Here is a 15,198-nt window from a genome sequence, read left to right as displayed (position 1 = left end):
TAGGGTTATTTAGTTCTCTGGAGTCTAACTTCTTGAGTTCTTTGTATACATTGGATATTAGCCCTCTAATATCCAATATAGGGTTGGGCTCATACAAGTTTTATTTCTAATAGCCAGAAACTGCAACAACCCTAATATCTTATAGCAGGCAGGACTCCCACGAAAGGAAAAAGGACACCAAACAATCACAAAACCTTTGTTCCCAATTTTTTCCTGCCTGTAAGATGTTCGGGGAAAAAGATTGAACAGAGAAGAAGGGAATGGTCAACCAATGTCTGGCTCAACTTGAGACCCATTCCATGGTCAAGAACCATTCCCTGACACTATTAGCTTCCAGGAGTACATGGAGTTTCTGTTGTTTTTGTTGTTATTAAAACAACATGTCCATGGTGGCCCAATAGAGTGCCCTCTATTGGGATAAATTCAATGTGCCTGGATTGGTTGAGACTTGTTTTGTGTCTGGTTACATGGTCAGTTTTGGAGAAGGTACCATGAGGTGCTGAGAAGAAGGTGCAATCTTTTGTTTTAGAGTTAAATTTTCCATTGATATCTGTTAAATTCATTTGGTCCATAACTGTTAGTTTCACTGTGTTTCTGTTTAGTTTCTTTTTCCACGATGTGTCCATTGGTGAGTGTGGTATATTGACTTCTCCCACTATTATGTGAGGTTCAATATGTGCTTTAAACTTTGGTAATGTTTTTTTTACAAATGTGGGTGCCCTTGCATTTGGATCATACATGTTTAGAATTGAGAGTTCATCTTGGTGGATTTTTCCTTTGATCGGTATGTAATGTCCCTGCCCATCTTTTTTGATAACTTTTGGTTGAAAGTCTATTTTATTGGATATAAGAATTGTTACACAAGCTTGTTTCACAGGACCATTTGCTTGGAAAATTGTTTTCCAGCCTCTGAGGTAGTGTCTGTCCTGGTCACTGAGGTGTGTTTCTCTATGTTGCAAAATGTTAGCTCCTCCTTACATATCCATTATGTTAGCCTGAGTCTTTTTATTGAGGAACTGAGTCCATTACTGTTGAGAAATATTAAGGACCAATGGTTGTTGCTTCCTGTTATTTTTGTGGTTACAGGTGGAATTATGTTTGTGTAGTTATTTTTGGGGGGTGGGGTGTTGTGAGAAGACTAATTTCTTGGGTGTAGTTTACCTCCTTGTGTTGGAGTTTTTCTTCTATTATCCTCTGAAGGCACGAATTAGTGGACAGATACTATTTAAATTTGGTTTTGTCATAGAAAATCTTGGTTTCTCTATAGTAATTGATATCTGTTAAATAGTATAGTATTTAACAGTATAGTAGCCTGGGCTGGCATTTTTGTTCTTTTAGAATCTTTATGACATCTGCCCAAACTCTTCTGGTTTTATAGTCTCTGTAGAGAGGTATAGTGTAATTCTGATAGTTCTGCCATTACATGTTACTTGATCTTTTTCCCTTACCACTTTTAATATTCTTTCTTTGCTCTACGCATTTGCTGTTGTGATAATTATGTGATGGAAAGAATTTCTTTCTTGTTCCAATCTAATTGGTCTTCTGTAGGCTTCTTGTATGTTTATGGGCATCTCCTTCTTTAGGTTAAGGAAGTTTTCTACTACAATGTTGTCAAAGATGTTTCCTGGACCTTTAAGTTGGTAATCTTCTCTCTCTTCTATAACTATTATGCTTAGGCTTTTTTTTTTTGGTTGGTTGGTTGGTTGGTTGGTTGGTTGGTTGGTTTTTGGTTTTTCGAGACAGGGTTTCTCTGTGTAGCCCTGGCTGTCCTGAAACTCACTCTGGAGACCAGACTGGCCTCGAACTCAGAAATCTGCCTGCCTCTGCCTCCCAAGTGCTGGGATTAAAGGCATGTGCCATCACCACCCGGCAGGCTTGGTCTTTTCATTGTGTCCTGGGTTTCTTGAATATTTTGAGTTAGGAGCTTTATGATTTTTGTATTTTCTTTGATTGTTGTGTCAATGTCTTCTCTGATATCTTCTACATCTGAGATTCTCTCTTCTATCTCTTATATTCGGTTGCTGATGCTTGCACCTGTGACTCCTGCTGTCTTTCTTAGATTTTCCATCTCCAGGTTTGTCTCCCTTTGTGCTTTCTTTAATGTTTCTATTTTCATTTTTATATCCTGGATGGTTGTGTTTAATTCCTTCATCTCTTTGATTGCGTTTTCCTATATTTCTTTAAGAGATTTATGTGTTTCCTCCTTAAGGGATTCTACTTGTTTACCAGTACTCTCCTGTATTTTTTAAGGGAGTTATGTATGTCTGGCTTAAAGTCCTCTGTCATATTCATAAGATGAGATTTTAAATCTGTATCTTGCTTTTCTGGTGTGTTGGGTTATCCAAGGCTTGCTGTGGTGGGGGAACTGAGTTCTGAAGTTGCCAAGTAGCATTGGTTTCTGTTGCTTATATTCTTGTGCTTTTCTCTCATCATCTGGCTATCTCTGGTGCTAACTAGCCTTGCTGTGAGCCTGTAATTCTGTGATCCTGGTTGTGACAGAACTCCTGGGAGTTCAGCTGTCTCTGTAATCCGGTGAACCTAAGATTCTGGGTGTGTCAGAGTTCCTGGGGGTCAAGTTGCCTCTGGGTGTGGGTGGAGTGGGTGGAGAGTCAGAGCCCAGGGTCTGCAACCAGGTACAAGTGCAAACCAGATGGTTGCTGACACTATTAATAATACTGTGTTATGCTTGGAGACATGAACCCTAGCATAACTGTCCTCTGAGAAGTTCCACCCAGCAGCTGATGAAAACAGATGCAGAGAACCAAAGCCAAACATTAGATTGAGCTCAGGGAATTCATGTAGAAGATATGGGGGAAGGATTGAGGGACCCTGAGCAGATAGGGACTCCACATGGAGACCAAAAGAATCAACTAATCTGGAACTTTGTGGGGACAGAGAGACTGAACCACCAACCAAAGAGGATACATGGGCTGGACCCCATCACATATGTAGCAGATATCCAGCTTGGTTTTCATGCAGGCTCCCCTCTCACTGATCCTTCTGCCTGCCTCTAGATCCTGTGCCCCTAACCTGGCTGCCTTATGTGGCCTCAGTGGGAGAGGATGTGCCTAGACCTGCAGTGACATTATGTACTAGGGTGTGTTGGTACTCAAAGGGGCTCCTTGCACTTCTTAAAAGAGAAGGGGGGGTTGGAGGACAGACTATGTGAATTGGGGCCTCTGAGAAGAGGGGGCTGCAATAGGAATGTAAAGTGAATAATAAATTAATGGGGGAAAAAGTATACTTTGCATAGAACCAGAGAGATAGATTCAAAGTTAAGAGCACTTGATCCTCATGTAGAGAATCTGGGCTCTATTCTCAGCCCACATGTTCATAACTGTTTGTAACTCTAGTTCTGAGGAAGCCAACAACCTCTTCTGACCTGTGTAAGCATTAGTCATGATATACATATATACATGCAGTGAAAACACTCAAGCACAGAAAATAAAATAGGTAATTCTTAACTGAAAAGAATATATTGTGAGAATGAAGGAGGCCATGATCAACCACAGCATATAAGATATCTACTATAATTTGTGCAGAGGTGAAGGTACAGGTGATATAGAAGAAATAAAACATATAAGATTCCAGCTTCTTTCTTATAATTTATATTCATGATAGGGATGGTAGGAAGACAAATTTGTTGATTAGAATAGTGGGTAAATTTGTGGGTAGATGGAGGGAAAGATAGACTAAGAGGATAAATAATAGCATCAATCATAGACTAAAACAGTGAAGGGGGAGTGGAAACACAGGTGTTGGAGAAGTTTGATATTTAAAAAAATTACAATTGTGTGCATGTGTGTGTGTGTATGTGTGTATGCTTGTGCATGTGTGTGTATGTGTGTGTGTATTTGTGTGTTGAACCCAAGGCTTTGAATATAGTAGGCAAGCACTCTATTGTTGGGTTACCCTTTACCCAATGAGTATCTTAATATTCTGTTTTATTTAATTTTGCTTATTTGTTGAAAATTCTCCCAACAGTTAAATGAAAGGGTACTACTATCACTCCTTCTACAAAATTGCAATTGCTACATGGTCCTTGTTATACAAGAAAAAAATTATTTAAGGTCATGTGAGGTATGTTTCTCTGACAGGCTACTTCTGTAAATCTTCAAAACAACACATTGGATTCGCATCAGATGAAGAGTGTGGCAGCTATTTATGAAAGAAAGGTAAGCATCATTTGCTTATACCAGCCACAGAGCATGGCCATACAAGTCACTCAATACTAAATGAATATATACTTCCCTATCTAACTACAGAAACAATTCCATAAAACCTCAGCTTCCTAAATGGACAGCGGACAGTACTTGAGAGAGTACAGTGTCATAGCTTTCCTACATGGGCTTAAAAGGAACCTAAAATGCTATTATAATACATGCAGTTGAAGGACTTTACCAAATTGTCAGTGGTAAGGAACAACTTGATTGTATGCAGGCCTGTGAGGATCCCATCACCGGAACAAGAAAAGTAAGTTCGCTCCTTACCTAAATATATAAAAAGAAAAAGATCAAGGTAGAAAGACTTATGTAAAAGGCACCACATTTTATGGAATTGACAAAACATTTTAAAAGAAGAATCGTACATTTAAAGCTAGGTATGGAGCTGTACGTCTGTACTTCTACCTCTCAAGCATTGGAGGCAGGAGGATCAATAGTCAGAAGCCATTCTTGACTACAGGAGATCATGTCTAAGTTACTTTCCCATCCTTCACAAAAACAGAATTATAATTTTGAATTCACTGACTTTAGAGAAAACTCAAATCTTGCACTTCTTTCTTCTTAAAGTTACACTATCAGGGGTCAGAAACAACTTATGGGGTTAAAGCATTAAACTTGATGTTACTTTGTTTATTTGCTTGTTTAAAAATCTCTCATCACTTGAAAAGAATGGTAATGTCACTCCTTACACAAACTGACAACTGAACAATGGTCCTGACTATAGTAAAAGAAAAATTATTTCTTAAGGTCATGTGATGCATGTGTCTCTGACAGGCTAAAGCATTAAAATATAGTGCAGGGTATGCTGGACCATGATTTCAAGTTCGCACAGTGTGACAAAAACCATGTCATGACTCTTCAGTTCCTCACTCTTGTTATGAGCATAAGATTATTAAAAGCTGGAATGTGGAGAAAGATTTGGTGCCTTTGTGACAGGATTTCATAGTCTTGTCCTGGCTTGTCATGAACTCGTTATGTAGTTCAGGCTCTCCTCTGAATAACTGACTCCTTCCTATCAACACCCTATTAAGTGCTGGGATTAGAGATTTAGACCATCACACCAGACTAGAGAGGAAATGTCCAGCTCATAGAGAACAACTGGCAGGCAGAGGTTAGAAGGATAGCCCATTCACCTTGTCTTGGAGGAACAAGGCTGTAATGGGTATAATAGAAATGTAACATGTAACTCTCTAGTTTGGAACACAGGCTTGGACTTCTCCTTAGCAAAACAACAGGGGTCCTTTGGCAGGTAAGATAAGGCATGGCACTGTGAGGAAGACAGTTATTTTAGAAACCCTTCACAACCATAATTTGCTGGACAAGCACACACACACACGTATGTATATATACATACGTGTATGTGTGTGTGTGTGTGTGTGTGTGTGTGTGTGTGTGTGTGTGTGTTTCTTTTAGGTTGCTAGCAGAACATACAAGCTTAAGGTCACCTAGAGTCTTGATCTCAAAATTATTTTGGAATCACAGCTGGATCTCAGCAGAAAGTATTTTAAGGCATGACTGAATATGTCCATGGAGTTGGTGAAAGAATGCACAACTATTAGGGCCATGGAAGTACTTTTCCAAGATTGGAACTACTGTAGCTCTGACATGGCTAGTAGTACAGTGGAGCAGGAGGGGTATGAAGGACCTGGTGAAGCATCTACTGATGGAGGGTAAGCTTTATATATGCTGGATCTAGAAGGTGCAGTTGTGTGATTGTCATATCAAAATCTGCTAGGTAAGGCCAGGGACACCTTATAGCTTCTCCCTCCCTATCTACAGTGTGGAAGCATAAAGGTTCAACGGTTAAAGCCAGACGTGAAACAGACTTGAAACATTAAACCAAGGAGGAGGAACTAGAACTTATACCCAAGCCCACCCTAAATGCTCCCAGATGCTCTTAACTTCTGTATTTAGCACAGATTTTTAGCTTACTTTGATCTTCCTCAAATAAAAGTTACCTATGCATGTTATGACCTCACTAATAAGTGGTATTAGCAAAAAAAACCAAAACAAAACAAAACAAAAACCTACAGAATACCCAAGATACAGTCCACAAAACTCAAAAAGATCAACAAGCTGAAGTGCTCAAGTGAGGATGCCTCAGTCCCACTTGGGAGGGACTGAAAAGAAAGCAATCACAAGTGGGGATGGAGGGAGGGACCTGGGAGGGAAAGTGGATCACCGGGGTGGGGAAAGAGGGGAGGGGAAGGGGGGAGAGGGGAACCTGATCTAGTATTGGCTGAGGGAAAAGGACTGAAGCCCGGAGGGCCAACAGAAAGAATGGAAACAGGCATCCTCTTGAGGTAGGAGGTTGGGGGGACCCTCCAGAATTCACTAGAGACCTGGAAGGTGAGAGACTCTCAGGATTCAAAAGGAGCGACCTTAGATGAAATGCCCAACAGTAGGGAGAGGGAATTTATAGAGCCCACCTCCAGCAGGAAGACAGGGCATCAAATGAGGGAGAGGGGTGTCATCCCACAGTCACAACTCTGACCCATAATTGTTCCTGTCTGAAAAAATTACAGGGATGGAAATGGAGAGGAGTCTGAGGAAGAGACAGGCCCAAATGGGATCCAGCTCAAGGGGAGGTCCCAAGGACTGACACTGTTACTGAGGCGATGGAGTGCTCACAAAAAGGGACTTATCCATGACTGCCCTCTGAAAGACCCAACAAGCAGCTGAAAGAGTCACATACAGGTATTTGCACCCAACCAATGGCCAGAAGCAGCTGACCCCTGTGGTTGAATTAGGGAAGGCTAAAAGAAGCTGAGGAGAAGGGCGATCCTGCAGGAGGACCAGCATTCTCAATTAATCTGGACCCCTGAGATCTCTCCAACACTGGACCACCAACCAGACAGCATACACCAGCTGATAGGAGGCCCCCAACACACATAAAGTAGAAGACTTCCAGGTCTGTGTTGGAGGCCCCAGGAAGTTTAGGGGTCAGGTGAGGTGGGGATGGGGACATCCACATGGAGACAGGAGGTGGGGAGCAGGTATGAGATGTGGAACAGTAGGAGGGTGGATGGCAGTGGTGGTGCAGGGAATAATATGTGGAGTGTAAAAAAATTAATTAATTAAAATGTTTTAAAAAGTTATCTACTGTTTTTCAGTGAAATTAACTGATAGTCTTGACTTGTTTCATTTTGAGAGTTGTGTGCCACATCAGCAGGCTGTTTTGATGCTGGGGTGCAAACCATAAGTCAAAAATATGTTGTGGCCAGAGACAGAAACAAATTCCAGGTCTGTGCCTTTGCATGAAAATCTTTCTAGACACCCTCAGAGCATAGAGTTTACTAGATTTTTAACACTAGAATGGTAATAATATTTAAGTGACTAGGAAAAATGGATCCAGAGAGGTGACATCTTTAACATTTTTAGACATCACAAAAGTGTAATTCCTGAGGGATGGTCTGTTCCAAGTAGAACAAGGTGACACTCCGGGACAAACTTGGAGAACCAGTGTCGTTTATTAAATGCATTCATTGTTCTGATCACAGTTACACAGGTATAGCAATGAACATGTAACCAGAGGCAACAAAACTCCCTTCTCTCACCAACAACTCAGATTACACAGTGCTGTTGGAAGAGATCAGAAAATGCTACACTAAACATAAGCCACTTTGGCATGGGGATTATTTCAAGCTTAAACTGTACTTTTCCTATCTCCAAAAAAAAAGAAATGTCATCGAGTCTGCTCAAACCTACTAAAACAGTGTTTATCTTCCATCATTTCCCTCCTATATATTTCCTAATAGATTAATCCTCTGTTAATCATCTCCAAACCTCCTTTTCTTCTCCCATCGCCCTAACTTGTTACTCTTTTTTTTTTTTATATGGTACATTAGCTTATTGTGTTAACCAATTCTTTAGGAACTCACTACTTTCCTCAAAGATCTCAATGTTCCATAAAATATTTATATCAAATGAAATTCATGTGTTTTTCCCTTGTTGGTCTGTCCTTTGTTAGATTAAGAACATCAGCAGCCACAGAATATAACAAAGCAGGGAAAAAGGGTTTCTCACCCTACGTTGCCATATTGATCCAAATTCCAGCTATGGTATATCACTATCCTACTTAGTTTATTAGATTTAAATAAGAAGTAGGGATAAATATCCTTTATACTGAACATTGTTTGTACCATATGATTGTTTCAGTGTTATTCTCAAGTTTGCCTATATATATATATATATATATATATATATATATATATATATATATATATATATATATCTGTATGTGTATATAGCCTCCCAATGATTGTAGTTTGACATCAATATTCCTTTGCCTCAGGTGTAAGGACCTTTGATATACACTAGTTCCCAGTCTTACCAAATAGTTGAATTGTCAGGCTGAACTATGCACTTCCCTCACAAACTCTTCAAGTTACCTCCATCAAACTATTATGTATTGCCAGGCAGTGGTGGCACACACCTTTAGTCCTGGCACTTGGGAGGTAGCGACAAGGCAGATTTTTGAGTTCAAGGCCAGCCTGGTCTACAAAGTGAGTTCCAGGACAGACAGGGCTACACAGAGAAACCCTGTCTCGAAAACAAAACAAAACAAAGCAAAACAAAACCTATTATGTATCGTGTGTCATTTTGCTACCTTTAAAGAATTCTCTTCCCCACATGTGCATATACATATTAGACCCATTTGAAAGTCTTAGATAGACTGTTCTCTTTTATATAAAGCCTGCCTTAACAACCTACTTGCTTCTCCATAGCCAAAAGCAGTCACTCTTTTCTCTGACATGCCTCCTTCTAAGACTCTCCAAGATTGGCTTATATCCACATGTATGTTGGGTACCTTCTACTACAATGTGAGAACTAAAAACCTGGATAATAAATATCTCATCAATTCTGCAACACGTCTTTGGATAGAAGGTCTCAATTCTGTCTACCCACTTATTAAACACCATTGTATCCTAACATACACTCTAGGATACAGGAGTGTCTCACAAATATGCACAATATGAATGTGAATTTATCTTGTCTTTAACAATAAAATTCTGGGGCTGGAGAGATGGCTCCTTGGTTAAGAGCATTGACTGCTCTTCCAGAGGTCCTGAGTTCAATTTCCAGCAACCACATGGTGGCTCACAACCATCTTTAATGGGTCTGATGCCCTCTTCTGGTGTGTCTGAAGACAGCTACAGTATATTCATTTAAATAAAATAAATAAACCTTAAAAAAATAAATTCTATTGTAAAATTTAAAACAATACACACATATGTGGATTTTTCTATTTCCTTATTAAAATTTTCTTTTATAAAAGTTTCACAACCTACTTTCATTTCCATATTTCTTTCACAAAATTCTACTTTTAGTTGACTAGCCCAAAAACTCACGCATTCACACAAGAATTTTACATCTATTAAAACAATAAATTAGCTGGGCAGTGGTGGAGCACACCTTTAGTCCCAGCACTTGGGAGGCAGAGGAAGATGGATTTCTGAGTTCGAGGCCAGCCTGGTCTGCAGAGTGAGTTCCAGGACAGTCAGGGCTACACAGAGAAACCCTGTCCCGAAGGAAAAAAAAAATTCTTCTTCTTTTAATGTGGAACTTTCTATGACTTGGAGGTGAGAAGTATTATAGCAAAGGTCTGCAGACACAACTTAGTAACAATGGGTTCACAATTATCTTAGTACACAACTGTGCCAGAGTAAATAGGTAATACATGAGAATGACAAGAAAACTTTCCAGAATGGAATGCTAAATGAAAAACATTATAACTAAATGGGGAAGGAATATGAATATGAATACCTAAGAGGGAAATAACTAATTATAGTCTGAAACTTACCACTATTATGTATTATTCCTGATGAAAATTCAAATACATTCAAAAGCAAAAGCGTGACATATGTAACTGGTGGTTCCATCTGTTGAAATGAGTATAAATTATTCCATTCAGTTATTCTGAAAATACTATTTTGAGTCTTCAAAAGTAGAAGATACTACAAAGAGGTAAGGAAGCATCATTTCAAATAAAAACTTATTTTCTATTTGGGACAAAACCAGATGATAAGGCTGGAGTTTGAGTGCTTACCTGCTAAGCAGACAGCCCTGGGTTTGAGCCCAGCACCCAAATCAAAATTGGCCAACAAACACAACCCTGAAGCAGATGTACAGCACGTTACCAAATTCTAAATCTCCTATTCAGGATTTAAAACACATAAAACTATTGTCATTGTGAGAGACAGCGGGAGCAGGGCTCAGGATTTTCCTCAATATAGATAGCTGTGTGAGAAGTGAGATTTATGATCTTAGATCAAGTATATGATCCAGAACCTGGATCAATAAACACACTAGGGAAGACAGAGATGACAAACACACACATACTTGTGTGTGTGTGTGTGTGTGTGTGTGTGTGCACACATATATATATATATAGTTTTTTACTATTCTAACAATATTTTGAGAGAGATAGTCTACATAGTTCCAAGCATTCTTGCATGTTCTGTCTACAGCGAGAATGCAAGTCTCCGCTGCTCTTTATCCATGGCTTTTTCACAGGTTCCTGTTTCAAGCAAACAGATGTAAGGGAGTTGCAACACCAGGCAAGTTTCTATGGTGACTCTCCTAATATTAGTGTTTCTTCCTCTGTGATGCATCTCATTACCTGTGAATGTATCATTTATAACAAAATTCACATACTCAAGTAATAATCCCTATAATGTGATCCTAGTCAGAGAATAAGGTCATTGGCAATGCTCTAACTGAAGATGTCTAGTGTCCTTAGAAGCTGAGTAACTTGGGCACAGAGTTACACAAAGGAAAGTTGAGGCAAAGACAGAGTCAAGATAATCATCTACAAATTTATGAGAGTCCAGAACAGATCATTCTCTCATGGCCCCTAGAAGAAATCAACCATGGAAGCCTTTTGACCTCAAACTTCTGACCTCCATACTTGTGGAAAAAAATTCTTTGGCTAAATTTGCCAAGTATGTGGTGCTTTGTGTGGAACCTTAGAAAATGCTGTTGGACTTTAGAAGTAAAGGAATTGAAAAGAGCTTCATGCTGACACTCTGCCTGTGCTTTTCTCTGTGAGTAATGATGCCTTTTGTCTCTAACCTATGGATCTAATGTCTTTTGCCAGCATCTAGGAAAGCAGGCACTAAACTGACTTGTCAACTTTAAGTAGACTGAAATCTCAGACCCTGGAGAGCTCTTGATATCTGCACATCTAATTAGGGGTTTCCCTCCTTCAAAATTTGATTCACTTAATTTAAGAATATTTAATGACAAAGTGTTCAAATGTCCATTGAAATTCTGAATTTATCATTTTTGTAATATCAGGGAGGTATTCTTTTATTTATTCAGTTATTTTTTAGATAAAGGGTCTCACTGTGCTAGGCTGCAGCTCACTAGAGACACCAGTCTGTTCTTCAAACCACAGAGACAGGCCTACCTTTGCCTCCATGTTCCAGGATTTCAAAAGCATGTACCACCACACAACCTTTGAAAACTTTTAAAAGTACATGTATCATTTGTTCTCCACAAACTAATGTGGAGAAAGTCTTATTTTAGAAAACAACACTTAACATATCTCATTGAACAAGAAAAAGTCAAGTTGTTGCCTAGAGCCTTCATCTCTACCAACTAGAGTTCATAGTACTGAAAGGTACTTTTGCAAGCTATTGGAGGATAAAGGCATCCACCAGCCCTATATAAAAAAAACCCTCAGTTAAATCCAATGAGATAGAACTCTAGCACTGCTCAGATTGCCAAGAACCTGAGGCAGAATAGGTAATGGGACTAGGGGAAAGCCAAATAACATTGACGCCTATCAAATTTCTACTGTCCCTATAGATGAGTGCCTCAACTCAGCCATCACCAGAGAAACTCCCTAATGCAATAGATGGGAATTAACACAGAGATCCACAATGGGACAATGTGCTAAGTGTGAGAGATTTTGTAGTATTCAGTTCTAAAGGAGGTGTTTTCATCAAACCACCCCCTTCAAGGCTCTGGGAGAGCCATGTAAAAGAGGAGGTAAATAGATTTTAAGAGCCAGAGGTGATGGGTGACTCCAATGAAACAGTATCTGCCTGACACACCAGAACCGATCTACTTATGAACTCACGGACACTCTCAGCATGTACAGGGCATGGGCAGATTAAAGCCAGCTGGGATCCCAGCATTGAGGAGGGGAATGTACATGGGCTCCCATCCATAACCAAGAAGCTATCTCTCAATGACAACAGTTTGAAAAGGAAAAATTAGTTTCTTTCAAACGAGGAATACTGGGTATACTAACCACACTTCAGGGTAAGTCTTATGTCTAGCAGTACACAGCCAACACAAAATAAACTACGGTAATTTTGTATCTCATATTACTTTGTTTGTTTTGGATTTGGTTTGGTTTTGTCCTACTGGTCGTTGGCTTGGCTGTTACAGTTTTCTAAGTTTGTTTTTATAGCTTTGTGTGTATGTCCCTCTGTGTGTATTTCTTGTGTTCTTTCTCTTTCTTTTTCTTTTCTTTTACTTGTCTGTTTGTTTCCTAAAGGGTTACAAGGCTAAAGAGGTATGAAGTAAGATAGGGAGATGAGAAGGATTTAGGAGTTGGTGGTGGAGAAGCTCTGATCAGTAAATACTGTATAAAAACATGTTTTCTCTACTTTTAAAAAAAGTCCATGTTTTCAGTCACCCTCATAAACAAGTTGTCGCAAGGCAAGAGGAAAGAACTATTGTGTTAAAGTATACCAGCATGGTGCTGGCCTCAATTACGTTTATGTGTAAGAATAAGTTAAAAATTATGTGGGGATATGGTCATTGCTTAATTTAGAAGCAGTGCTCTTGTCAAAAATCGTGTATTATTTACCTATCCATTTAAATTAAATGATAAAACACCATTAGACTCAATGAGCTTTTCTCCTTAGTTTAATGAAAACCCATTATGCCCTAGGTCTCCAGTTTGTTTGGCCTATAGTATTGTTATCCTCAATGTTGCTCTAATTCTTTTTGTTAGGTAGACATAAAATTGCTAATTTAATTTTATTGTATTACTCTATGGCTTATCTTTGACAGAAGAACTAAGAACTTACTGTGAAAGACTTTAAACATTCATGTAGGAAATAAACCTGAAGGAGTTACAAGAGAGACACATCAGAAGTGGGCTCAGGTTCCCTATGACTCTTACTAACTACACACCCCCTTTTTCAGGATTCAGCCTTTCTACTTATTCTTTGAATTTAGTTACAGAATGCACTTTAGGGTTCCTGGTGGTTTGAATGATCTGCCCTCATAGTATCAGACACTTGGTCCCCAATTGATGGCACTGTTACTGGTGATTTGAATGATCTCCCTCATAGTATCAGACACTTGAACACTTGGTCCTCAATTGATGGCACTGTTTCTAGTGGTCTGAATGATCTGCTCTCATAGTAACAGGCACTTGAACACTTGGTCCTCAATTCATGGCACTGTTAGGAACTTTAGGAGATGTCACCTTGTTGGAGGAAGTGTGTCACTCAAGGTCTGCTTTGAGTATTCTGTCTCTCTGTTTTCTACTTGTAGTGCCAGGTGTGAGACCTCAGCTTCCTGCTCTTTTTCCATGCCTTTGCTCTGCCGCCATAGATTCCAACTCTCTGGAACCACAAGCCCAAACATACTCTTGCTTCTAAAAGTTGCTTTGGTAATGTCATTTTATCACAGTAATAGAAAAGTAACTAACAAAAACACATTTCAAGTTCATTACTACCTAGGGACAGATGAGCGTGGAGCCATGATCTTTGTACTCCATGGGTTTAATCAACACTGGAAGTAAAAAATTCAAGGATATCAGAAATATGGCTATAGTTGACCTATCAGAAAACTGGGTGACACTTATCTTTCTCTTCTTTATCCCTTAATATAGCAAGCCTTCCTAACTTGAAATTCCCTCAACAGTCACTTCATATAAAGAGAGACATCTAAATTTTAGCTTGAGTTAGCCTTAAACAATTGAAGTACTTTTCAGGAAGTTGCTTCTCTAAGTTAACTTTATAGTCAGTAAGATTGTTGTCACAGCTACACCTCCCTGTCTTTAATTACTGTCCCTGACAGCTTCATTATAGAAAAATACTTTATTAGTTGTACAACTTCTTTGTTCTGTTATATAAATTTCAATTTCTTACATTGAAACGTTACTTCTTATCAGGCAATTACACCATTTCTTTCACTAGTCAGAATCCAACCTTGAAACTACATAGTGGTACATGACAAAATCTTTCACCCCCCTTTTTCACCTTAAACTGTTAAACTAACAGCTGAGCAACTCTTGTACCCATGCCTTTAATTATTGTGCTTTTATATAACTGTCTATAACAAGTCACAGATTAGGAATTTCCCTCTTCTCTGGTACAAACACTGAGAGCTATATGAAAGAAAGGAGGAGCCTAACTTCTCTCCATCTGGTTCATTTGTAGCTATTCTATTGTCATAGAAAAGCGATTACTTTAAATTAATATTATAGCAGGGAGCTTATTTTAATATTCATTACTACAATTACCTTTAATTACTATCTCATTGCCTTTTCTTTTTATCTTTTACCCATGTTTCTTCTGTGTAGAGTCTCCTCTGTAGACTGAAGATCTAGTTTCAAAAACTGTATTTCCAGTATCAAAAACTCAATTTAACCAAGTGTCTAAGACAAACCAGATATTTGGGATGATTTTTCTTCTGTGATTAAGAACATTGTAAATTCAACTAGAGAAGAAGCCTAGGTTCTCCTCATTTGAATCACTTGCAGCTATTCCATTGGCATAGAAAAGTGATTACATCAAATTAACATTAAAGCAGGAAGCTTATTTAAGTGTCCTTCTCTATAATTACCTTTAATTGTATGTCTTCCTTGTTCCCTTTCCTTTTGGTTTTGTGTTGTTGTTTATATCTTAGCTTTGTTTCTTCTCTACAGATTGAAGACCCCAAGTATCAAAAACTGAGTTTTCACAGTTAACTGCCTTAGCAGTCTACCTAACTTTGGTAACAGCCA

The 15,198-nt window shown here is 38.9% G+C and overlaps 1 protein-coding gene across 4 annotated transcripts in view; it reads right to left on the bottom strand.

The window, feature by feature from the left end:
- Window positions 1-15,198, bottom strand: part of Catsperb (cation channel sperm associated auxiliary subunit beta) — a 123,546-nt gene extending 108,348 nt beyond the window's left edge. For 3 of the 4 annotated variants that reach the window (XR_004114351.1, XM_031356478.1, XM_031356480.1), the window contains exons 1-3: window positions 15,039-15,198; window positions 10,027-10,105; window positions 4,402-4,490 (exon numbers count right to left, since the gene is read on the bottom strand). Coding sequence is in view for 3 of the 4 variants with exons in the window: in XM_031356478.1 (XP_031212338.1) it covers window positions 4,402-4,490; window positions 10,027-10,105 (168 nt within the window). In the remaining variant the exon portion in view is untranslated. Of the gene's footprint in view, window positions 1-4,401; window positions 4,491-10,026; window positions 10,106-13,270; window positions 13,307-15,038 lie in introns of all 4 variants that reach the window. The other variant, XM_031356479.1, reaches the window with a different exon arrangement.

The sequence above is a fragment of the Mastomys coucha genome, unplaced genomic scaffold (assembly GCF_008632895.1).
Source record: "Mastomys coucha isolate ucsf_1 unplaced genomic scaffold, UCSF_Mcou_1 pScaffold6, whole genome shotgun sequence".
NCBI classification, from domain to species: domain Eukaryota; kingdom Metazoa; phylum Chordata; class Mammalia; order Rodentia; family Muridae; genus Mastomys; species Mastomys coucha.
Note: the sequence above shows the minus strand (reverse complement) of the source record. Positions and strands in the feature narration are given on the sequence as shown.